The sequence below is a fragment of the Marmota monax genome, unplaced genomic scaffold (assembly GCF_021218885.2).
Source record: "Marmota monax isolate L192 unplaced genomic scaffold, Marmota_monax_Labrador192_F-V1.1 WCK01_AAM20220418_F8-fsc00021, whole genome shotgun sequence".
NCBI classification, from domain to species: Eukaryota; Metazoa; Chordata; class Mammalia; order Rodentia; family Sciuridae; genus Marmota; species Marmota monax.
In genome coordinates, this window is record NW_026695228.1 from 16,545,732 (window position 1) to 16,570,682 (window position 24,951).

At 35.9% G+C, this 24,951-nt stretch overlaps 1 protein-coding gene across 7 annotated transcripts in view; it reads left to right on the forward strand.

Moving 5' to 3' along the window:
• The window catches only part of Tcaim (T cell activation inhibitor, mitochondrial), a 34,836-nt gene that overhangs the window by 5,900 nt on the left and 3,985 nt on the right, over positions 1-24,951 (forward strand). For 3 of the 7 annotated variants that reach the window (XM_046436771.2, XM_046436773.2, XM_046436774.2), the window contains exons 2-11: positions 931-1,000; positions 3,481-3,616; positions 6,750-6,903; positions 11,358-11,610; positions 16,310-16,405; positions 18,239-18,361; positions 20,325-20,422; positions 20,690-20,781; positions 23,388-23,620; positions 24,137-24,268. In XM_046436771.2, the coding sequence (XP_046292727.1) occupies positions 972-1,000; positions 3,481-3,616; positions 6,750-6,903; positions 11,358-11,610; positions 16,310-16,405; positions 18,239-18,361; positions 20,325-20,422; positions 20,690-20,781; positions 23,388-23,620; positions 24,137-24,268 (1,346 nt within the window). In that variant the 5' untranslated portion in view covers positions 931-971. Of the gene's footprint in view, positions 1-927; positions 1,001-3,480; positions 3,617-4,820; positions 4,973-6,749; positions 6,904-11,357; positions 11,611-16,309; positions 16,406-18,238; positions 18,362-20,324; positions 20,423-20,689; positions 20,782-23,387; positions 23,621-24,136; positions 24,269-24,951 lie in introns of those variants that run through there. The other 4 variants (XM_046436770.2, XM_046436772.2, XM_058576483.1 and 1 more) reach the window with 3 other exon arrangements.

The window sequence follows — 24,951 nt, forward strand, 5'->3', positions numbered from 1 at the left end:
TGCTAAGGATCAAACCCAGCGCCCCGCGCATGCCAGGCGAACGCGCTACTGCTTGAGCCACATCCCCAGCCCTCGTCATCTTCTCTTGACTTTCATGGAGCAGAAGTTTTCCATTTTAATGATGTCTAGCTTGTCAGTTATACTTTCTTTCATGGGTGATGCCTTTGGTAGTCTATCTAAAAAATCATCTTCATACTCAAGGTCATCTAGATTTCCTCCTGTGTTATCTTCTGGGAATTTCATAGTTTTGCATTTTATATTTGGGTCCATGATACATTTTGAGTTAATTTTTATCGGGGGTATAAGTTCTGTGTCTAGTTTATTATTTTTTTTTTTTGCATGTGGATATCCAATTGTTCCAATGTCTGTTATTTAAAAGACTATCTTTGCTCCATTGTATTGCCTTTTTTCCTTTGAGAAATCAGTTGACTATATTTACATAGACCTATTTTGGGGTTCTCTTTTCTGTCCATGGATCAGTTTGTTCTTTTGCCAGTACCACACTGTCTTGATTATTGTACCTTTAGAGTAAGTCTTGAAGTCAAATAGCGTCAGTCTTTCCGACTTTATTCTCCTTCAACATTGAGTTGGCTACTCTGAATCTTTTGCTCTTCACATAAACTTTAGGTTCCATTTCTCTATATCCATAAAATAATTGTGATTGCACTGAATCTATAGACAAAATTGAAAAGAATTGATATCTTGACAATATTGAGTCCTCTTATTCATGAACATGGGATGTCTCTCCATTTACTTATATCTTTGATTTCTTTTATCAGAGTTTTATAGTTTTATAGTATAATTTTATCCATATTTTATTAGACTAACCTAAATATTTCCTTTTGGGGGGTTGGTAACATAACTGGCAATGTGTTTTTAATTGCAAATTCCACTTGTTCATTTGTGGCTTCTGCTTAACTTTTTAAGCAGTTGATGGATGCCTGGAAGTTGACATACATATATATTCAGAAATGTTCTGCCACCTGAGACCTTGGAGGAGGTAAGCTTCATGGTCCAATTTATAGTTAACATTGGGGAAGAAAGGGGAATCTGTTACGCATTTGGTTAATTTCAAGTTCTAAGGCTATTTTATGTTATAGTGGAAGGCAGGAACAAAAAGGGAAAACAAAGTTCACATGAACAGCCAAGTCCTCCAAGAGTCCACTCAGAGCAGAAAGTGAAAAAGAATACTGTCTTTCAGAATATTACTGGGTGTAAAATTTTTTAAGAGAAAAAAAAACGATCACCTTTCCCTTTAGCACAGTCACTTTATGATATTATATTTCAAATATGCAGAACATAGTGTTTTTTTCTTATTTTAGAGTTTAGAAGAGGAAATTCCTATTTATTTTGTGGTAATGGGAATTGACCCCAGGGCTGCCCTACCACTGAGCTACATCCTGAGCCCTTTTAATTTTTTATTTTGAGACAGGGTAAAAAGTTGCCTAGGCTGGCCTCAAACTTGCAATCCTCCTGCCTCCCAAGTAGCTAGGATCAGAGACATGTACCCTGAAGAAATGACTATTTGTAATGAGAATATAAAAGGGAAGGTTCTAGGGGGAATGGGTACCATACCTCCTGGTACACAGTAGTATGTGGTAATTGTTAAATAAGCAAATACAACTTGGAAAGGTGGAAGTGGGTGGCAGGGAAGATTATTAGGGCTCTATAATCATGTAGAAGAAAGGGAAAAAAATGAGGAAGATCACTGGAGACCTGACTGGGGGTTTCTGTAAGAATTGGAGATCACATTGGAAAGATAGATTGGGCAGCTTCAAATACCGGACTAAGTAGTAGATTTTATTCTACAGAAATTGTGGGAGCCATCACAGGTGTTTGTGTCAGGACTACAGTGAGTGGGTTTTAGGAAAGTTAACCTATTGGTGGCAGGCAGTGTGGTTAGGGAAAGAAACAGGAAAGTAGACTAATTGTGGTACCGTACAGTCCGTTTCTGTGGTGATGCTAATTGGCCAGAGAAAGTGGAAAGAAGAAATGATTTCAAGGAACTATAAAGTGACAAGTTTCAAAGTAATTGAACATGGGTACGAGTAGTGAGGTAGCTTGGATTTTAGGTTTTGACAACATTAGGAAAGGAAAAAAATAACTCCTCCTTATTTAGATATGTAAAATTTAAGAGATTGGCAGAACCAAGTGTCCGTCATATACTTGGAAATGAGAACTACAGCTCAGAGGGGGAATAAGAAGAGTTGTCACTGTCGTCTACTTAGACAAACTTATGTTGAGGACTTTAATCCTTGGCTTATTGTTTCCTTTACTTACTGTTCAAAGGCCTGTTGAAATTCTTAATGTGGAAACTATACATTGACTTTATGAAAGGTTCAAATACATGCAAAAAACAGAAGGTAATCTGAAAATATGTTGGTAGTCTCCAGATTGTTGAAAAATCTCCAGAAAAGATTCTTTTCTTATTAAATAAGAATTTTAATAATTATTATACATTAAAATAATGTCTTATTTTAAAAAGTAAAACCTTAAAAAAAAGATGTAAAACCTTTCCAAAGACTCAGCACACCTACCATATCAGAAAGAATGTGTGCACAAAAGCTAGATCTTCTTTTTAGAACTTTTAGAATAGTAAAGGTAAATTATAACATTTAAAAATAGGTGTAGCAAGACATGATGACACCTAGTCCAAGCTAATCAGGAGGCTGAGGCAAAAGGATCATTTGAGCTCAGCAATTGAAGGCCAGCCTGAGCAACATAGCAAGACCATGTCTCAAAAATATTAACTAAAAACAGGTTTCATGGCATGCTTTCCAAAAATTGCAGATAATTTCTTTTTTTTTTTAATATTTATTTATTTATTTATAGTTATTGGCAGACACAACATCTTTGTTTGTATGTGGTGCTGAGGATCGAACCCAGACCGCACGCATGCCAGGCAAGCGCGCTACTGCTTGAGCCACATCCCCAGCCCAGATAATTTCATTTGGACTTAAAAACTATACTTTTCTTTTAGTTGGGGAAAAACTATTGTAAAAACATTCCAGGTGGATTATGCCAAAATTTCACAATTAGAATATTAAGTTATCCAGCTAAAATAATGTTGTTAACACACACTAGTGTGTGTTTTAAAATAAAAAGATGTCTTCCATCTCTTTATAAACGTCGTAATTATCAAACTATTTTCATTATGGAGAAATTACACTATTGGATATTGAATTTTTTTTTCTTCTGAGGAAGAAAATTTACAAAGAAAATTATCATTTGCCATGAAACCAGTTAATATTTCAAAATGGACTAGGGAAGGGAAATTTTATTATTATTTAGTATTTCTCATATTGAATCAGAGGAATTTATTATAACCACTATTTCAGAACCCTAATAGATTTCAGAAAACCACAGGTTTCTATCTTGGTTCTCTGATATTTCCCATGTATAGTACTAACTTGACTATAACTGCACATGTTGGGGATATGAGTCTGTGCTCAGAGTAATCAGGCCACGTCTCTTTGAAAGGTTCTGTCTAGAAAAGATTCTGCCTCACTGGTTCCACTACTCAAGAGCTTTATCAGGAGCAGAAGCAGTCAATGCCTTGAGGCCTTTCTATTTCGCAGTCCACCCAGATTTCTTTGGACAGCATCCCCGAGAAAGGGTAAATCTTTATTTATTTTTTAACCTGTTGTCTCTATTTGTTTACCTCTGACATTATATAATATAGAGAGTTCTGTAAATTTGGATTATTCTGTCATGGTGATATAATTAGTGCTTTGATCAAATTTGAAATATAGAAACTTGAAAATTAGTAAATTTTCAAATAAAATTAATAAAAAGTAAATACTGGAAATTGGAAATATAATGATTGTTTTTTATGAAAATTGTCATTGTTCTTATACAGGCCATAAAGTTTCCATGTAAACTTTGGAGTATTAGTAGTCATACTTTCTTTTTTAAAATTTTTGTTTATTTATTTATTTATTTTATTATTCTTATTCTTATTATTATTATTATTATTGGTACCAAGGATTGAACTCAGAGGCACTAGACCACTGAGCCACATCCTCAGCTCTAAATATTTTATTTAGAGACAGGGTCTCACTGAGTTGCTTACAGCCTTGCTTTTGCTGAGGCTGGCTTTGAACTCACGATCCTCCTGCCTCAGCCTCCCAAGCCACTGGGATTACAGGCATGCGCCACCACGCCGGCATAGTAGTCATATTTTCTGTACCAGTTCTTGGATTAAAATTGAGGATCTGAAATAAAACTTAAACCTCTATCATCATAGTCAGTCCTGTTTTTAAGGATGTTTCAAGGAATATTTTGCAATGCCCTAGTAATTTTGCTTTAGGATTGCCTTCTTACAATTTCAGTTACTGTGTACAAATGGATAAGGAAAAAAACATGATAAACTTAGGACAGTCAATATTTTTAACATTAGATAATAATAGAATTACAAAGCCAAATGCTTTGGAATTATTTTATTGGTTCCTTTCATCTTCATCAATATCAGTACCTGATTTGACTTGAAAAGGAACTTAAACTCTTGAAAATTAGTACTTTTTTTTTGTCCTTTGCTATCTACAGTCAAAAATATACCAATTTTACTTATTTGCTCTAGGAAGATAATCCTTATTGATATTTCCAACATATGTTGACTACACAAAGTCACAAACTTTCAAAGTAATTATTAAATTGATTCAACAGAAAGTTATCTGTTACCTTGGGGAATTGTTTTTAAACCTGGAAGCAAAAAAAATGAACCTATTAATGTTTGAGTGTTTTCCCTTACCTACAATGTCTTTAAATCACAGCCTCTGTGTGCTGTAAAGGATTAACTCAGTGAACTTGGGTTGCTTAAGCCCTGCACACTGCAAAGAACTGGCTTCAGTGCTGGGAGATGAACCTTGAGCCTTTGGAATGTCCTGCCTGATGAGAATGAACTATAGGATAAGACCATCTAACAGGAACTGTCAGCCATGCCACATAGTTTATGCTAACAGTGTGATTCATGGTAAATACATCTTTTCCTCATATAAGGCCCTGGGTCACATTATCAATTTGACCTCTAGGGTCTGCTAAAGACTGAAAAACTAAAGTTAGTAACATGGATACTACATAACTATATGACTGGCCCCCAGTTAAACCCTGGATACCAAGGCTTGAATGAGATTCCCTAATGGGCAGCACTTCTCATTTTTCCTGTGCATCACTGCTGGGGGACTAAGCATTGTCTGTAAATCTCCACTGAGAAAAAACATCTGGGAGCTTGTCCTTGGCCTCTCCTGGACTATGCTCTATGTGCCTTTTCCCTGGCTGATTTTAATTTGCCCTCCTTCTGTTGTAATAACCGTAGTTGTGAACATAACTGCTCTTCTGAGTTCTGCAAGTCTGATCTAGGGTACCCTGACAATGTGCCTGGAGTTTAATTGCTTTTCTGACTTTACATTCTTACTCTTTTGCCTTGTATTTTTGAGTGCCTTCCCTGTGCAGTCCTTTGCATAAGCTGCTCCCTCTGCCTGAGACATCCTTCCCCAGGGTATCCCTGATACGCTTGCTCTCTACGTTCTCACTGAAACATCACCTTTCAGTAAGGCTCTCCCAGGCTATTTAAAATTGCTACCCCACATTGCCTCCTGCAGTCCTTTTCCTCCTTACACTGCAGTGCTTTTTTCTGTTTTTAATTTTTTCTTTTCCAGGTATCCTATGTCCTTATTTATGAAGTTTATTGGTCTTTTTTTTCCCCCTACCCTTACTGAAATGCAGGCTTGTTGCAGGAACTTGTTCCTACACACTCACCCAGTCTTCCCTTTTACAGGAAGCAGACCCAAGTCCCATTTGGTCATAGCATCAAGCTCAAGGTCCAGGATCTCACACTGATGCAGAGTTGTTGTTTTAAATCCTCGTTAACTAATCTTAAAATATGTAAAACATTTATAAATTTGAAAGGTCAAAATTAAATATAAAGCTCACTGAGAAGTCTCGTTTCCATTCTTATCTACTTTATTCCATTTCTCTTCACTTCCTATAGATAATCATTTTTGTTAATTTTAGTGTTATTCTTCCTTTGTTTCTTTTTTTAATATCTTTTAGTTGTTGATAGACTTTTATTTTATTTATTTATATGTGGTGCTGAGAATTGAACCCAGTGCCTCATACATGCCAGGCAAGTGCGCTACCACTGAGCCACAGCCACAGCCCCTATTCTTCCTTTGTTTCTTGACAAAAATAGAAACATGTATCAAAAATAATTTGGAAGATTTTATCACACTAGCAAAAAATGTACCTGACTTATGAACTCTCATAGCTAAGAACATCATATTATAATAAATTCAACATATGAAAATAAACAATGATTTCTTCTAATTTCCAATCACACTGTGTGCCTGAGAAGAGGCTTAGAGTAACAAGAAGCATGATTATTGATGCCATTCTTCTATAGAGCTGTTCCTTCACTAAAGTGCATTTCTTCTTTTCACATGACAGTATATGCTGGAAATCACTCCATTGCAGTTCATTGATATCTTCTACATCAACTTTGTCTTCGTCTTGATTCCCTAGTACTTCATTGATAAGAGCTCTATAGGGCTGGGAATGTGGCTTAGTGATAGAGCACTTGCCCAGCATGTTCAAGTGTCTGGATTCAATCCCCATTGCACGAAGAAAAAGGAAAATCCCAATTTTTTAAACTAGATTATTAAATAACCTCAATAGTGTTTAAAAGGTTAGATACAGTTTCTCTTGTGTCCTTTTTCTATTTTGTCTTAAATGCTATTCATACTTTTTTCCAGGAAGTCAATGAAAATTCTCTTAAGAGATTAAGTGTCTACTTAGAAAACCTCCAGAAACCAGGCTTCAAGTCTTTGAAACCAACTCCACTTACATTTTATGTAAGAGAAACAGACCAGAACCCCTCTGATGGCCAGGAACCCTTTAGTTCTCCCGGTACGTGGTCTTATTTCTAGTGTGTCCCTTGCAAACTGCATGCTACATATATTCATTAATTTTGACCTTGCTAAGGAATACCTTTGGATTGAAGCCTTGGTCATTGAAAAATAGTATCACTTAATTCATTGTTTTTCTAGGGTTAGATTGTATTCCTAACTGCATGTCTTTGGATAAGCCATTTTTTATGTTGTTGTTGTTTTTTAACTGTCTTGTCTGTAAAACTGAAGTACCTGTTTGTCTCCTTATTTCAGTGTTGTCTTAAGTGTTAAGCATGTCTATAACAATTTATACTTCTAAAAACTATAGTTTGCATTCTCTCATTTAGTGCCAACAGTACCTAAGAGGTTGATAGTATTTGCCCAGTTGTAACAGTAATGTTCAGTGACTTTCCCAAGACCCTAGAGATAGACTGTGACCTTGAATCCAGGTCTCTGAACTCCCACCTCATGCTGTTTTGAAAATCTAACCAACTGTAACACAGCCTTTTTCCCAGTACTTTTTGTCAAGGTTTTAGTTATAATCAGTAATTCTTCATTGGGGACAAATGTTTTGGTAGGTAAAAAGCTTTGAAGGACTATCTTTTATCCAAGTGTGTGTGTGTGTGTGTGTGTGTGTGTGTGTGTGGAGAGAGAGAGAGAGAGAGAGAGAGAGATCTCCTTTGGCAATCCTTGAGGGAATAACCTTATTTTTAGAATAAACTTAAAACCATTTGAAGATTTACTAAGAGCTTTTTGTGAGTAAAGGCTAAAACAATTAGAAAATGCATTATAATTTTTTTAAACAAACTATTATTTGTTTTGGGAACAGAATTTGGGAAGTCTTTTGAGACCTAGAATCTGTGTCTAACTCTACCAGTAATGAGCTGTGTGACTTTAACTTAACTTTGGGGTCTTCATTGATCAAGGTGAAGACCCCAGAGTGCTGTGTAGAGACCACTGGAGATCCCTCACTTCTGCCTAATGTTCAGGAGGCGCTCAGGACCTAGGGTGTAAAGGGAAGGGCTCCATCTAAAGATTGCCTGAGGAGAGTCTCAATGTTGATAATGGCTTCCCACCTGGCCTTTTCAGGGACCAGAATTTCATGCTATATTTTCTCCAGTCTTTTCCTCTCCTATGGGAGATCAAGAATCACAAATTCCTTTTCTTGACAGTTCTCCATCTACCTCTGATTTAGAGTTTTACTTAAAATCACCCCTTGTTTGTCATTATCCAGAGAGAAAAAGTCAACTTATAGCCCTTTTTTAAAGAAACAGCTGTGTTGAAGAATGCTATAAATAATAATAAATAGTAACTGTATCATTTTAAGTGATACAATTCCGTTTGAAAGTGTAAATAATCATTATTTGTTTAAAGCATTGTAAATATGCCCTTCTTAGCTATGGGAGTCCCGTGAGACATATTGTTTGCTAGTTTCAGACCAAGTGTTCATAGTGTTACTTAATGGATAGTGTTTCTATTATTAAACTTCAAGATTAGTCTAGGAATTTTCCAGGCTCAGTAGCGCAAACCTTTAATCCCAGCTGCTTGGGAGGCTGAGGCAAGAGAATCAAAAGTGTGAGGCAAGCCTCAGCAACTTAGCAATACCCTATTTCAAAATGAAAAAAAAGGGCTGAGGTATAACTCAGTGGTAGATCACCCTAGGTTCAGTCCCCAGTACCTAAAAAAAAAAAAAAAAAAAAAGGCTAGGAATTGAAGAAACATCATATTAATAACATCAGTATTCTTAGGTTTCTCCAAGAAAACAGATGAAATTAATAAAGGCAAATTATACCTTTTACAGTTCTTAAAATAGTATCTCCAGTCTATTTGTATGTGTCTAGGAGAGTCACTCTGAGGTCTACAACTACTACTTGCCACTACCACCACTAGCTTAAATACTGAATATATATGTAGTTAAAGAATAAGCTGAATTTGAAAGCTTAGAATGAAACTTAGCTCCACACAGCAAATTAAGGGCAAAGCTGATACTTAGAGCTAATGTTCCCTTATTCCTAGCCCAGTGGTTTGATTTATAAACCATACTGTCTATTGATGATTCTTTAAAATATTGCTAGTACTCATTTTTTGCCTTTGCCTTTATGACACAGATTAGCACTTTTTTTTTTTTTTTTTTTTTTTTTTTTTTTACAGATTAGCACTTTAACAAAGCCTTTAAACACATTTTTCTTTAACATTTTTATTCAATTGTAAAATTAAAATCAGTTTTTTTTTTCTTAGAATACTAAAAATCATTAATCAGCCTTTCATTGGTAATTAAGATGTTAGTAAGATAAAACATTTATTCCTTTTTTTTTATCACGGAAATTTAAGAACCATTTTATATTATTAAGACATTGAAATTTTTAAAGGCCTAGTCATTTCTTCAGTTCCATATTTTCTTGATTGCCCATGAGAAAATAAGGTTTATTGTTAAAATAAGTTTTATTTTAAGAACTTTCTGTGAATTAATGCTAAAACAAATCACTGTAGCCAGCTCTGACTATATAAAGATAAAAAATCTTCTACTTTCAGTTAAAGGTTGTTTTCAACTATTTATTAAACAAAACTAAGTTATTGAAAAACATTAAGAATGAGAGAAAACATAACATACATGACCAAAAGACAAAGTTAATATATAAAGAGTTCTTACAAATCAAAAAGAGAACACAGCAGATCATCATTTAAAAAAAAAAAAATGGGCAAAGTCAATGAAGAACAGCTCAGGAAATAATCCATATATATAGACAATAAAAATGGTTAGCCTCCCATGTACATATACTATATCAAAATACATTCTGCCATGTATAACTAAAAAGAACAAATAAAAATTTTAAAAATGCTTAGCCTCAGTATTCAGGTACAAATTGAAATAATTAGGTACTATTTGCTACACAAAGACATGTGCACTCTGATATAGGCAATCCTCAGTATATAGCAGTCCTTTCATTGGGTTAAATAATAAATTGATAAATTAAGAGAGAAACAAATTTCTTCCTTGACTTAGCTATTTTAAGGAAAAACTATTTCTTCCTCACCTACAATGTAGGGTATGGATTTTCTTATCCTCCTTCACTAACTGGAAAAATTCTCTTTCCTGTAGCATACACTTCATCATCAAATGAATCGGGTTAAAAATCTCTCAGTTTGCACATTCTGTATTTTATAAGTCTGTGGCAAACAGAAGATGTATCTCTGAGAATGATTTCAATTTTGGTATCATCAGTTGCAAAGACAAGAAAACACATTTCAGTCTAGTATGGAATGGTGAAAAACTGAAATCAACTTATAAGTCCATCACTATTGGAAATCATTAAATAAATTATACTATAGTCATGAAGTGGACTAGTATGTAACTGCTAAAAAGAATGAAGCTGATTTATACATACAGATGTAAAAGAGTCATCAACATTAAGTGGCAAAGGCAATTTCAAAATAACATATCCAGATTGACACCATTTACATATTAAAAATGAACTATGCAAACCATGTAAGCACATATGCATATATGTGTGTGTGTGTGTGTATGTGTGTGTGTAATACACAAGCACATAGAAAAGGTTTAGACCAACACTGTCCAAGAAAACTCTGCAGTGAGGGAAATAGTCTGTGTAGCTCTTGAGCACTTCCGAGGTAGCGAGTTTTGATCAAGGAAGAAAACAGCGCAATGGATTTCCTGTTGACGATTTAACAATTTAGGTTTCCAAACTTTGCCCAACATCAAAATCAGACTGTAGAAGCACTAACTTTTAAAAAAAAAAAAAAAAATTTATTTATTTATTAAGTGTAGATGGACACAACATAATGCCTTTATTTTTATGTGGTGCTGAGGATCGAACCCAGGTCCCGCCCAAAGCACTAACTTTTAAGCAATTAGATCATTTTTTTTTTCTGCAATACTGGGGCTGGAACCCAGGGCTTTGCACATGGTTAGGCAAATGCTGTATGACTAAGCTGCATACCTAGCCCAACAATTAGGTAATTTTAATCACTACTAAAAGTATTATGTTACTAGCTAGTTGGGTGGACAAGTAAAGGGACAAGAAAATTCAAGATGGGTTTCTGTAACCACAGACTAGACAACCTACCCTCCTCATCTGAGCCACTGTAACACTGCGGGAGCTCACATGCTCACTCTCTGTACTGGACTTTGGGGAGACCTGCTCATAGAGCAGCTTTCCTATCTGTTCAGAGACCACATTCATGGGCAGCATTGATGATAATTTGAACCCCTTCTTGGGTGGGAATGGGGTTAGTCACTGAACTAGAATGCAGCTGATGTTAAAGCAATTCGTGAAGGTAAAAATAGCATTGTATGTTTTGGAGAGAGGCAGCAATTTCCCATTCACAGATGAATTTTAATCAGTAATGGAATGTTTTGAAAGATTTTGATTTTATAAATGTTGCATGAAAAGATTTTTAAGCTACAGCAAATAATCATCTGTAATAATTGTTTGGGGGAATTATATTCTCTAGGATTTCGAGCAGTCAAATTTACTTTGCACACCAGAGATCTTCTAAGCACAGTATTATATATTCTCAACTCCTGCAGTTTATCTGTTGAACATATCCAAAGCATGAACACTAATGTGCATTCCCAGCCTCTCAAAGAAACTAAAAGGATGTCTGACAGGCCCATCAAATGGGACAAGTCTTACTACTCCTTTACTGGATTCAAGGACCCTGATGAAGACCTTGAACAAGTCTCGAGAATAGAAACAACCCTAACGTATGTAAAAGTTTGTATTTAACTAAACTGCATTTGTAGTTCATGTTTAAAATTCAAGTCTAATTTTCCAGGAAAACTAATCCTATCAATATCATTACTCCAGTCACCATTATGAAAAAGATATATTTATTTCTTAACATTGCCAAAATATTTCCAACTGTTTTTTTGTTTTTTTAAGTCTTTTGATTCTAAATGTATGTAAGAGATTATTTTAAGTTTTTGAAATTCTGTTGCAAGTTGCACCTAGTATATGGAATAGGACTGTATCTAAGACTGTGGAAGATTTTCAAGCTTTTTTACATATTGAGCAGCATTTTTTTTTTTTTTTTTTTTTTTTTTTTTTTTTGAGAGTTCACTAGTAGTGTACTTCAGTATAATAATACATAACACTGAAAAAATATACAGGGAGGGGCCTAGGTTGTGGCTTAGTGGTAGAGCGCTTACTTAGCATACATGAAGCACTGGGTTCGATCCCTGGCACCACATAAAAATAAAAACAAATAAAATAAAGTATTATGTCCATCTACAACTAAGAAGTATATTCAAAAAAATACAGTGAAGCATTATAAAATGTCATCTTGAATAGATTACTTGCCAAACTAATGTTTTTAATTATGAAAAACAGATACAAAATATTTCTCTGTCTTTTGGCGTGTCTTGTTTGCTAAACCACCATTAATGTTTTTTGAGAAAGTCATTTTTAGACTCCATAAGGACCCATCACATTCCTTTTCTATGGCTGTATCTAAAGCATCCAGTCCTTTACCAAGGGATTCTGACTTGCTGCAGTTTAAGAAATGAGCCTTAACTATCCAGTGGCTTATCATCTGCTTCATGGGGATTATCTATACTAACTCTAGAACTCCTCACTTGTTCTCTATCTAGATTCCAAAATCCAGTCCAGAAAGGGGGACAAATGTGCATCTGAGGGCACATGTTTATGTACCTGTGTAAGAGTCCAGCCATGGTATTTGTTCATATGTGTAACTAATGGATAAATCACCTCCCTAAACCTAGAGTTTTAAAATACAATTTTTTTTAGTTATAGATAAACACAGTACCTTTATTTATTTTATGTGGCGCTGAGGATCAAACCCAGTACCTCAAACATTTGAGGCAAGTGCTCTACCACTCAGCCACAACTCCAGCCCTAAACCTAGATTTTAATTGTTCAAATTCTATTCTATAAACAAAACCGAAATGAAAACATGAGATTGGGAATGATAATTTTAGTCCAGAATTAATGAGATAGTAAGAAGGGTAAAAGTGAAGAGCATCAGGGTGGGATAAAAGTTGATATACTGGAAATTTGATTTGGAAAAACAGAGGGAAGGATGAAGGGCAGCTGCCCTAGGGACTGTATTGGGAATTGAAATGATTGCCATGAGCAGGGGATGACAGGGATCTGCTCAGCCTTGGATGCCTGAGATACAAGTCCAACTTCTGGGCTGGGGACACAGCTCAGTTGGTAGAGTGCTTGCCTTGCATGCCCAAGGCCCTGGGTTTAGTCCCCAGCACCACAAAAGAGAAAACAGAAAGTCCAACTTCTTAGACTCTGAGGATGTTGCTCTGCTTACCTATGTGCTGAGCCAAAAAAAAAAAGGGAGGGGGGGCCTGGGAAATGTCTGGCCTAAAGGGTATAGAAAGGAAATGAGATTGGATAAGATAAGACACAAATGACAGTTGAAGGGGCTTAAGGAAAAAGTGTCAAAGAAGCAGTTAGTCTGTGGCTCAGTTGAGTGAGCTAGAGATTATGCAGCCATTATGAAAAGACTGTCCCCAAGTGCCCAGAACCAAGAGCTAGTCAGCTGGCAAAACAATGGAGAAAAAAATTAAAACTATAAAATGGAAGTTCAACAAGATAAGTGGCATTCATCAGACTTTCTTGTCTACTCAGAGTCTTTATCATTTCTCTTTTTAAATATTCTTCTAATAAAAATCTTTAGTCTTTAATAAATGCAGTAGACTTTGTTTTATTATACTGATAGGCTCTTAAGAGTAATGTTTTCAGGCTGGGGTTATGGCTCAGCGGTAGAGCGCTCGCCTCGCATGTGCAAGGCCCTGGGTTCGATCCTCAGCACCACATAAAAATAAATAAAATAAAGTTATCGTGTACAATTACAAAAATATATATTTTTTTTTAAAAAAAGGAGTAAGAGACATGTTTTAATCATCTCTTTGTGTACTTATTTACTCATACATCCATAGTACCCACCCAGTAGTTTTATTGACCTGCATTAAAGAATTTAAAGAGCCAGGTGTGGTGGTATACTCCTGTAATCCCAGCAGCTCAGGAGGCTGAGACGAGGAGGATCAAGAGTTCAAAGCCAGCCTTAGCAACAGCGAGGCACTAAGCAACTCAGTGAGACCCTGTCTCTAAATAAAATACAAAATAAGACTGGGGATGTGGCTTGGTGTTTCAGTGTCCCTGAGTTCAATCCCTGGTACCAACAAAAAAAGAACTTAAAGAATTAATATGAATGTGTTGGAGGACTCACAGTTTAATAATATGGAAACATAAAGTAGCTTAATAAAGATGGTAGCAATGGAAGTATCTTATTAATGAATGTAGATGGTCATTTTTCTTATAGTGCCCTGTTAATTTCATTAATATTCACTAAAAGATAACTGCTAATTTTAGCAAGAGACACATGTCATAGGTCTGAGTTTAGGTGAATTAGTTGTGATACTGTGATCTCCTCCAAGGTATACTTGGTTTTAAATTCAAGGTCTTATTTTGACAATTATAAACACAGACTCAAAAAATTCATTTTTGTCTCCTCATCTACCCTTAAAGAGGCAGCAACATTGTTTTAGAAATTAGCCAGGGAAAATTTAACTCTCCAATTTATTGATCATTATTTTTCAATCCAGTTGTCAATAGCTGATTATCTTGACAGACATTGATGTAAATATATTATTAGCCAGATAGAATCTTTGTTTTCTTAGCTTCAAAAGTGAAATTAATAATGACATAGAATTATAATGGATAGTTGTATTCAGTTTTTAATGCTTATTTTAGGGGCCTTAGATTATATTTCTTGAGCATTATTATCTTTGTAACCTGAACTAGATCATCACACCTCACGTGGTTTGAATTTAGCTTTTAAAAAGTGTAATTTTAGAGTAGAGGATCCTAGCAGGGTACAATGAGAGAGAACAGAACTGTGCAGAACAAAGGCAAGAAAAGGAATTCTCTCTTGTGGCCCTCAAAGTGAACTGTAGTGTAGACTAAATGCCTTCACCATCATGCCTTAGAGTGCGGATGAAGTTACACCTGTATTAATTTGAAGGATTTCATATCTCTTATTTCCCTAACTCTGTTAGTTATCTTTGCATCACTATGACAAAATACCTGAGATAAACAACTTATAAGGAGGAAAGGTTTATTTTGAGTCATAGTGTCAGAGATTTTGGTACACGGCTGATTGGCCCTCTTGCTTTAGACCTGTGGCAGCCCAGTATGTCATGAAGGAGCATGTCATAAGGAGGTCTGGTTCACCTTCTGGCAACCGGAAGCCAAAGAATAGAAAAGGAAGGGGCTAGCATACCAATGTCCCCTTGAAGAGCACATCTCCAGTGATTTAACTTCCTCCTAGTTGGCTTCACCTCCAGAAAGTTCCATTACCTCCTGATAGCACCATAGGCTGGACACCAAGCCTTCAACATGTGAGCAGTTGGGGGCATTCAAGATCCAAAGTACAACACCCATTTTTTTTTCCACAGAAAAGTTATTGTTTTCCCCTTTAATTAGGTTTTTTTGTTTGTTTGTTTGTTTGTTTGTTTTTTGAGGAGATACTTAAGACTATGTAAATATCCTTTTATTTATCAGATATTTATTTACCCCTAACTCTAATTCACTGACGATTCTTGCCTGAATCACATTGCTTTCCTGGTTGCCAAATGTTTCCTTTTAACTGATTCCTGTGTTCCCAGCATTCCTTGAGTACTCCATTTCATTCTAGTTCATCAAGATGTTCCAAGCTCATCTGAACTGTCTCTGCCCCACTGTTTGGTTCAGCCATTTTTCTAAGAAGCTTTGATTCTTTTTAGTAGGGAGTGTTTATTAGAAACCAGCATCTGTGTGCTCCACATACTTAATTGCTATTGATCTTCTGTGGCCAGAGCTAGGAAACACATATCTTCATCTTTGTGAATTAAAAAACATATTTATCTCCAAAATAATTAAAATTTGTTAATAAAAATTGTTAACTAGACCAGTTGATTATTATATATTAATAGTAAGAATTCTAGAGTCATGAATGCATAATTAAAAGATTATATTTCAATATACTTTTTTTTTTTTTTTTTTTGGCGGAACTGGGGATGGAACCCAGGGCCTCGTGCATACTAGGTGAGCGCTCTCCCATTGAGCTACACCCCCAGCCCTTCAACCTACATTTTAAGACATTTTGATCCCCAAACCAAACATGGTATGTCATTTGATACTACATTCATTATGCTTTCTCTTACATGATTTAAAGTAAACTGAATAACATGTATTAATAAGTGAAGAAAGGTTGAAAAATGTAATGCAATACCTAATAATAGTGATATAAATTAAGATATTTTTTATTTAATTTCTTATTTATCACATACCATTCAAAAGTAACAAAATGTTTGCTAATATTCTTAAAGGAATGATCATTGACTGCTGTTCCAAATTCATGTTATCAATTTTAAACACCTTTTCCTAGAGGATGAGGTCCCAGTTCTTAATCCTGGCATGCAAGAGCCTCTGTGGTCTGCTTCCTCCTGCCCTACTTCTTCAGTCTCATCTCCTGACCCTATGCAGGTGTCGTATAATCTGAGCATATTGATTTATCTTATAGGTTCTATGTACTTGCATGATTGACATGCCCTCCCCTCTTAGTTATCTGTCTAGGAAAATCAAGATACATCTCTTAGGTTCCAGATCACACATCACCTGTTCTACAGAACCTTCCAGGGAGAATTAATTGTTGCTTCCTCTCTTCTGATAATATTCTATTTTCTCCTATTCTGTTTTTATTGTTTCTCTCTATTTTTCCTTATTAGGTATGTCTTCCTTTACAGCAGGGACTTTATTTCTTTTTATCCACAACTCAATGCAATATATATTGAGAATAAATGTTTGGTGAATACATAATGATTTGTTTGATTCTAAACTGAATACTTTTCTAAATGATTTAGATCACAACATCTTAAACCTTTAAAGTGACTATGAAGGAAAGTTTAAAGGTTTTTGCCCATGTTTTTGAGATGGACATGTGAATTCTGCAGCATGATTTTAATATGTGACCTTCACTGACATATTCCACAGGGTTTCAGGTGCCCCCTTGATGATGAGCTCCATGACACATCTGTTTGTTCTTTAGATATATTTCCCCCCACTCTTCTGGAGTTTTCTCTTGCACACCTATGCCTAGATCCCAAACCACCACTATACCTAGGACTCTGAAACCTTCCTTCAGCCTGTAGTCACCTTGCCATTCTACCCCTGCCCACACATCTGCAGCAGCTCTTCAGCCCACAGGGCTCTACCCAGGTCTTTTCATTTCTCCAGACTTCCCTTGGGGAGCCAGAGTCCCTGAGCACCAACAGAAACATCCATGTCATGATGCTCAGAGCACCCAGTAAGAGACAGTCTCCATTAGGCAGTGATACTTTCTGGAAAGCCACATAGCCTCCCTTTCCACTCCTTTCTGAAAGCTGTCCCCTGCTAATCCTTAAAGTATTTTTTTATATTTTTTTTCTTATAAGACTATTGAGGAAAATATTCTAAGAAATAAGAATTGGAAAACATCTTTCTACCGAGCCTATTGTATTATATAGCTGATGTAGTTGAAATGAGACTTACACTGGGCATTTAGTTGGATGAAAAGAAATGGAGGTGCAAATGAGCACCAGGTTAGTGAAGAGACCTACCTGGAAGGAGCAGGTATTTTGGGAAACCTTGTGGCCAAAGAACTAAATCTGTAAGGCTGACCAGTGGAAGGATTTGGATAGAGGGATAAGGGAAGATGCACTGAGAACTTGGAGTACTGAAATCCAAGCTTAAAATAAAGGGAGAAATTGAATTCTACAAAGCTACAGTCCACAAACAATTATTTTCAAGTTCCTTCCTCAAGGTGCGCCACTTCTTAATGTCATTGGTGTCAAACTCTTTGGGTTTGATTTTAACAGCTTATGAGCCCTACTATAATATTATTTGCTCACTTGCTGTATAATTATTAGTTCTGCTCTCATGTGTGTATAGCTGATATAAATGAGGATCTGATATAATACAGTCTCTTGAATGCTGCAGCAAACCTAAATGAAAGATTTAGAATTATCTTTACTTTCTTAAAAGTTATCCCATCTCCAGAAATCTAGTGACAGTTTTGGTGCGAATTAAATTTATTTTTTTATGGTCTATAAAGGAAATTGTCATAACTAGAATGTTACTTGGCAGGTGCTGGCAGTCCTCCAGACAGCCTCTCTTAAAAGTAGATATTTCTTTAGAAGAATAGACTTGTTAGAAGTAAAGGTTTGACTGAAAACTTGGTGTAACATTGGAGCTGCTTTAAGATAACACATATGTCTTTTAACATTATAGTTAGCATTGCAAAGTGTATGACTCTTTTTTTCTTTCTTTCTTTCTTTCTAGATCCTGGTTAGATAACAATGGGAAAAGTGCTATTAAAAAGCTGAAGAATAGTTTGCCCCTTAGAAAAGAACTGGATCGTTTAAAAGAGGAGCTGTCCCATCTCTTACAACTCTCAGATATTAGGTAATAAAAAAGAGAACCTAATTTAGAGGTTAAAATACACACAAATCACCTACTAGTAAGACTTCCCAGCTGCTAAAATTTGCATCTTTAACTTTAATTATTCTGATAATTAAGTATTCTTCAGTTGACTTCTTATGAACATAATCAATTATTCATGTATATAAGAAAACTATTATTAATTTCTTAAAGTATTGCTTAATTTCTGACATGTTTAGAATAATGCTTTAAGTTTTTTACATGATGAATTTGTGAAAAAGAATGCCCTTTTCCATATACGTGTAATATATAATAAAAAAAAAAAAAAAAAATATATATATATATATATATATATATATATATATATATATATATATACGTGTAATTTTTATCATGTATAATTGGTATTTGAGACTTTAAAAAATGGGCAAAAGAGGAAGTGATGGGGCTGGGGTTGTGGCTCAGAGGAAGAGCACTTGCCTAGCATGTGTGAGGCACTGGGTTAGATCCTCAGCACCACATAAAAATAAAATAAGGGTATTATATCCACCTACAACTATAAAATAAATGTTTTTAAAAAAGAGAAGTGGATGTTGTATTCTTAATTTCATGTCATATATAGCACAACTATTTAAGTTTTCATAAACTTGGAAATTATATATAGTAGAAATTTATTATGAAACCAGACTTAACAGCTCTTAGTAAGGAAGGGGCCAGATGATTTTGTCCTGGGACTTCCGTTACTAGAGCCCTGGAAGTGTCACTCTCATGTTCAAACAGTTTATTGTTTTCAACCCTCATCTTCAGTATTTTTGTCTTTTATTGAATCCAGTGACTATTTGGGTACCATAATGTCACCTTTTTTTGTAGCTTATAAGAAAATTCAAAGCAAAGCATGTGGGATGTTTGAGTGTGTGCTTATAGCTGTTCTTTTATCAATCCATCCTGATATGAGGATTGTTCTAACTCCATATTCTGTGTGTTAGTTTTCTGTGTGCAAGTTAAGAAAAAATGTCTATGTTACTAGACTGCTATAGTTTTGAACCAGGGATTGAACTGAGATAAATCAGTTTACATAGAGAAAAGGGTTGTTTTCACTCACAGTTTTGAAGTTTCCAGTCCATGATTGGTTGGTCTGTTGCTTTTTGACCTGTGGCAAAGCAGCACACCATGATGGGGAGTGTATAGCAGAGCAGAAGTTCTCGCTTCGTGGCCAAGAAGCCAAAAAAGAAAGGAAGATGCAGGAGCAGGTTCCACTATCCATCTTAGTGGCCTCAGAGACCTGAAGACCTCCCACTCGGCCCCACTTCTTAAAGATTCCAACACCTGCCGGGCATAGTACACATGCCTATGATCCCAGCAATTTGGGAGGCTGAGGCAGAAGGATTGCAAGTTTAAGACCAGCTTCAGCAACTTAGTGAGGCCCTTAGCAACTTAGTGAGACCCTGTCTCAAAGTAAAATATCAAAAGGACTGGGGATATGGCTCAGTGGTTAAGCACCCCTGGGTTCAATCCCTGGTACAAAAAAAAAAAAAAGATTCTACCACCTCCCAATAGTGCCACAGCTGAGGACTAAGCCTTTAACACATGGGCCTTTTGGGGACATTTAAGTTCAAAACTATAGCAGTCTAGTAACATAGACATTTTTTCTTAACTTGCACACATTGAGTACATGCTCTATCACAGAGCTCTGCCCTCAGCCCCACCCTGTTATTTTAATATAGAAACAACATAGTGCATTTGCTTATTTTAAATTTGTGGATACCTGAAAATGGTTGTAATATTTTTACCTTCTGGCAAACAATTCATTTTCCATTTGATCGCTTCTTTAAAGATCATCTCATTTGGAAATGTGAGATCAATTATAACTTTATCCCTACTTCAGAAAGAAATTCATGAGCTTTCTCAGGAATGAGTCATTTGGGGTGAGAGTTTGCTCCCCTCAGGGGTTCCAGCTGCTAATGCACCTGTGTCCCTGTTGGCCTAGGTGGCAGAGGAGCTGGGGCATTGCCCACCGCTGCAGCCAGCTGCATAGTTTAGGCCGCCTAGCTCAGCAGAACTTGGAAACACTGCAGAAAGCAAAAGGTAAACATTTTCTACTTTCTTTTATAGTATAGCTTAGCTGCTATACACATTTGTAGATTATAGTGGAAACTAAGTGACTTTATCAGAGCTGAATTTTAATATCTGAATATCTGATCCTTTGAATAAAGCAGAGACCTAAAATTAGTCTTTAGGCTGTTCCTGAATTTTACCCCAAGTTTACAATTAAATTTAAGTAATTATTTGCATAGTGCTAAAAGAATGAAGCATCTCTAGACCATTACCAAAAGGTTTGTGTTTTGTCATCAGGATGTACAGTCATATTTACAGACCGTTCTGGCATGAGTGCAGTGGGCCATGTGATGCTGGGAACCATGGATGTCCATCACCATTGGACAAAAGTAAGAAAGAGCTGAAAAGTAAAAAATCATCATTGGGTTGTCATTCCTGTACTTGCGATTCAAGCAGTACTGCTACATGCATTAACAGAATTTTATTTGTTTTGTCTTTGTTTTTGAAACAGGTTTCATTGTGTTGCCCAGGGTGGTCTTGATCTCCTGGGCACAGGTGATCCTCCCACCTTGGTCTCCCAGGTAGCTGGGACTACAGGTGCACACCTCTGCTCTGAACTAACAAAACCTTAAACCATGGCACTAGCTATTTTCCAATGAGATGTTCAGTATTCTGTAGTTCACATACTTAGGAGGATTTTCTGATTTTCAAGGTAGTTTGTGTCTGGTAATATTAAGTGGTCTTTTCTGAAGCCCAGCCCACAAGCCTACATTCTGTTGTTTTATTTTGTTTGTTTTTAACAGATTTATTGAGGTATAACTGACATTCAGTAAATTACACATTTAAAGTATGTAAGTGGGGCTGGGGTTGTAGCTCAGTGGTAGAGTGCTCACCTTGCATGCACAAGAACCTGGGTTCAATCCTCAGCACCACATAGAAATAAATAAGTGAAATAAAGGTATTGTGTCCAACTACAACTAAAAATAAATATTAAAAATTAAAAAAATAAAGTATATAAGTGGGCAAGTTTGACAGGTATATATGAGACCAACACCACAAACAAGATGGCCAGTGCATCCATTACCTGCAAAGGATGTTTGTGGCCCTCTGTAAACCCTCCCCTCCATCCCACCACTGCCTCCCCATTCAACCATTGAGCTGCCTTCTCTCCTAGAGTTTATATAAGTGTAGAGTACTTTTTCCTCTGGTTTCCTTTGCTTACTTATTTTGAGATTCTTCCCATATTGTCACAAATATTTAGAGCTACTGTTTTTCATTTCTGTGTACTGTGCCATACTGTAACTGAATCACTATTTGTGAATCCATTCACCTGTTGCTAGACTTTGGGTTTGGTCTGTTTGGGATTTTACAAATAAAACTATTATAAGCATAGTGTCCAAATATGAGGATATATATTTTTTTTTCTCTTGGGTAAATACCTAGAATGGAATGGCTGGATCATCTCATTAAGTACTTTAATTTTTTAATAAAATGCCTAAAGATATTCATCTTTTTCATTTTATTTTAAATTTTGAATTTAAATATTCTAATGGAATGTGATTCTACTTATGAATTTGATTTGCCTTTCTCTAATGACAAGTGATGGTGAGCATTTTTCATGTGTTTATTTGCCATCTGCATATGTTTTTTGCCCAAGCAGCTGTTCAAACTACATATCTGATAAAACTTTGTATCTAAAATACATAAAGAACTTTCAACACCCAGCAGTAAAAACAAAAAACAGCTTGTTTTTACTAAGGAAATGAAAAGACCAAAGAGGATATACAGATGACAAGCACATAAGAAGATGTTCATTGTTAGCCATTAGGGAAATGCGATCAAAACTTACAGTGATGGGGGGCTGGGGTTGTGGCTCAGTGGTAGAGCACTCACCTAGCATGAGTGAGGCACTGGGTTCCATCCTCAGCACCACGTAAAAATAAAGGTATTGTGTCCTCCTACAACTAAAAAAAATACGTTAAATATATATACATTTTAAAAAAAACTTACAGTGAGGATGAGGATGCAGCTCAGTGCAGTGCTAGAGCACTTGCCAGCATGTGGGAGGGTCTGGGTTCAGTCCCCAGCACCACAAAAAAGCAAAACAAAAACTGCAGTGAGATATTACTGCATACTAGAGTGGCCAAAATGAAAAATAGCATCACCACCAAATGCTAGTGAAGATGTAGAAACCTGGATCATTTAGCCCTGCTGTTGGGAATGCAAAATGATGCAGGCACTCTGGGAAAAGGACGTGGCATTTTCTTATGAAAGTAAATGTGCTCAGCATTTGACCTGGTAATTATACTCTTGGGCAATTATATGAGAGAAAGGAAAAACTATGTTCACAGAAAAACCACATTCATCCACTTTTCCTAAATCCGATTTACCTTTTAAGATTGGTCAAATTAGACTTCCTTGGAAACCAATGCTTGAATGCCTATCAGCATGCCCTGATGTGGCACTTAGTTCACTAAATTTGAATCTTTCTTTTGTTTCCTTGCACCCCAATTTTGAGGCCCTGGCAAAGGAGCAAACTCATAATCATATGCTGAAAGTGCCCATTCCACTACTTAACACAGTAGATGTTCAATAATATTTATTGCTTTTAATTTAATTTAGTTAAGAGTAAACTTTAAAGAAAGAGATGTGGAGTTGAAATACATACATATACTTTATTTCTAAAAGTCTTCTTTAGTCACCTAAACTAGTTTAAGATTCCTACCAAGAATGTTTTTATTTGGAACTTATTTCTTTTATTTTTTTTTTCCTGCATTCTCTTCAACTCCGATCTAAAATCTCTAGACTTACTTACTTATTTTTAATATAAATATATCCAGAATTCCTTTAAATTTTTTTCTTCTACTTGACTTTTCTTTTTTAGAAAAATAATTTTCTTCTTAAACATTCTCAATGCCATTTTTTGGGATGCTGAGGTCGAGTTATTATGGTAACATAAAACTAAATATATCTTTCCTTTTCCTTAATCCTATAGCTTTTTGAAAGGTTGCCAAGTTATTTTGACCTACAGAGGAAGCTGATGCTTTTAGAAGATCAAATCAGCTGTCTGCTAGGTGGCATACAGGTCATTTATATCGAAGAATTACAGCCAGTGTTGACACTTGAAGAATATTACTCCCTTCTCAACGTGTTCTATAGTAGACTGTTGAAAAGCCGAGCACCTTTCCACCCTCAGAGTCTCCGTGGCTTACAAATGATCCTGAACAGGTAAATTCCTGAACCAGGCCAAATGATTGATTTTTTTAGGTGGATTGTGTATATAAAGACTTTAGATTATTTTGTATTTCAGGGTGTGGATCTTAGTAATTAAAGAAAAGAATGTCACTACTATGTTAGCAACCCTCTTCTGCACACGACACAAGCCAATGTGAGAGTATTGAAGTATTTGGATCTCTAGGACATTCTTTGAATATATTGCCTCATGCTGGGGACAGTCAAACTTCATAGGATTAAATCAGTAGCCCACACTGCACATGTGCTCTGCCTGCCCTGCATTGTATACTTAAATGCATTCTTTCTCCATCTTGCACTCTCACCATGAGGCAGTTGCTACTGCTGTTTTACAGAGGACAGACCCAGGGCTCGGTAGTACATGATTAGTCATTGGAGGTTTAAGTCCGTGTTTTTTTGTTTTTAAGGTGGATTTTCTTGATGATTCCTTTTCAGTTCTTGGCAGGGGGTGGAAGAGTCTGTGATTTTCCCTATATATATGTTTCATTGCAGTGACAGATATGCTCCAAGTTTGCATGAACTCGGCCATTTTAACATCCCAGTACTCTGTGATCCAGCAAATCTCCAGTGGTTTATTCACACCAGAGTGCAGCAGGCAAGAGAGAACATGAAAAGAAAGGAGGAGTAAGTACTACTAGCTGTCTGTGAAGTCATGGAGTTCCATCTAACTTTTAAAGAATCAGATGTTTGGAATTCACAAATATGGAACATTAGAACTGTACTAAGGGCCTGGGCTCAGTAGTAGAGCACTTGCCTAGTGTGTGTGAGGCCCTGTGTTCAATCCCCAACACTAAATAAAAAAAAAATAAAAAAAACAGAATTGAACATCAGAAATTAACTAATCTGTGGGTATTCCATATTTTTTATTCCACACACACCTGCAAGATATTGGATGTGGACTGTTTTATAAGCATAGTAACCTAAATTATATAATACATTTTGAGAAGTAGGGTTACACCTGTAATCCCAGTGGCTCATGAGGGTGAGGCAGGAAGATCAAAAGTACAAGACCCTAAACTCAAAATAAATTTTTTTAAAAAGGGCTGAGGATATAGCTCAGTGGTAAAGCACCCCTAGGTTCAATCCCCAGTGCCAAAAAAAAAAAAAAAAAAAAAAAGTTTAAAGCCAGCAACAGAATAACAAGAATATCAAATAGAGATTCTACAGAGGGAAAAAGGGTGGCAACAAAGGGAGAAAGTAGCCATTACTTAACAGGAATCTTTATTGTTCAAAATTTTTTAAACTACCTGATATAAAGAGAACTTTATCTGCATTTTAGTTAGTCAGAAGAAATTTTACAATAAAAA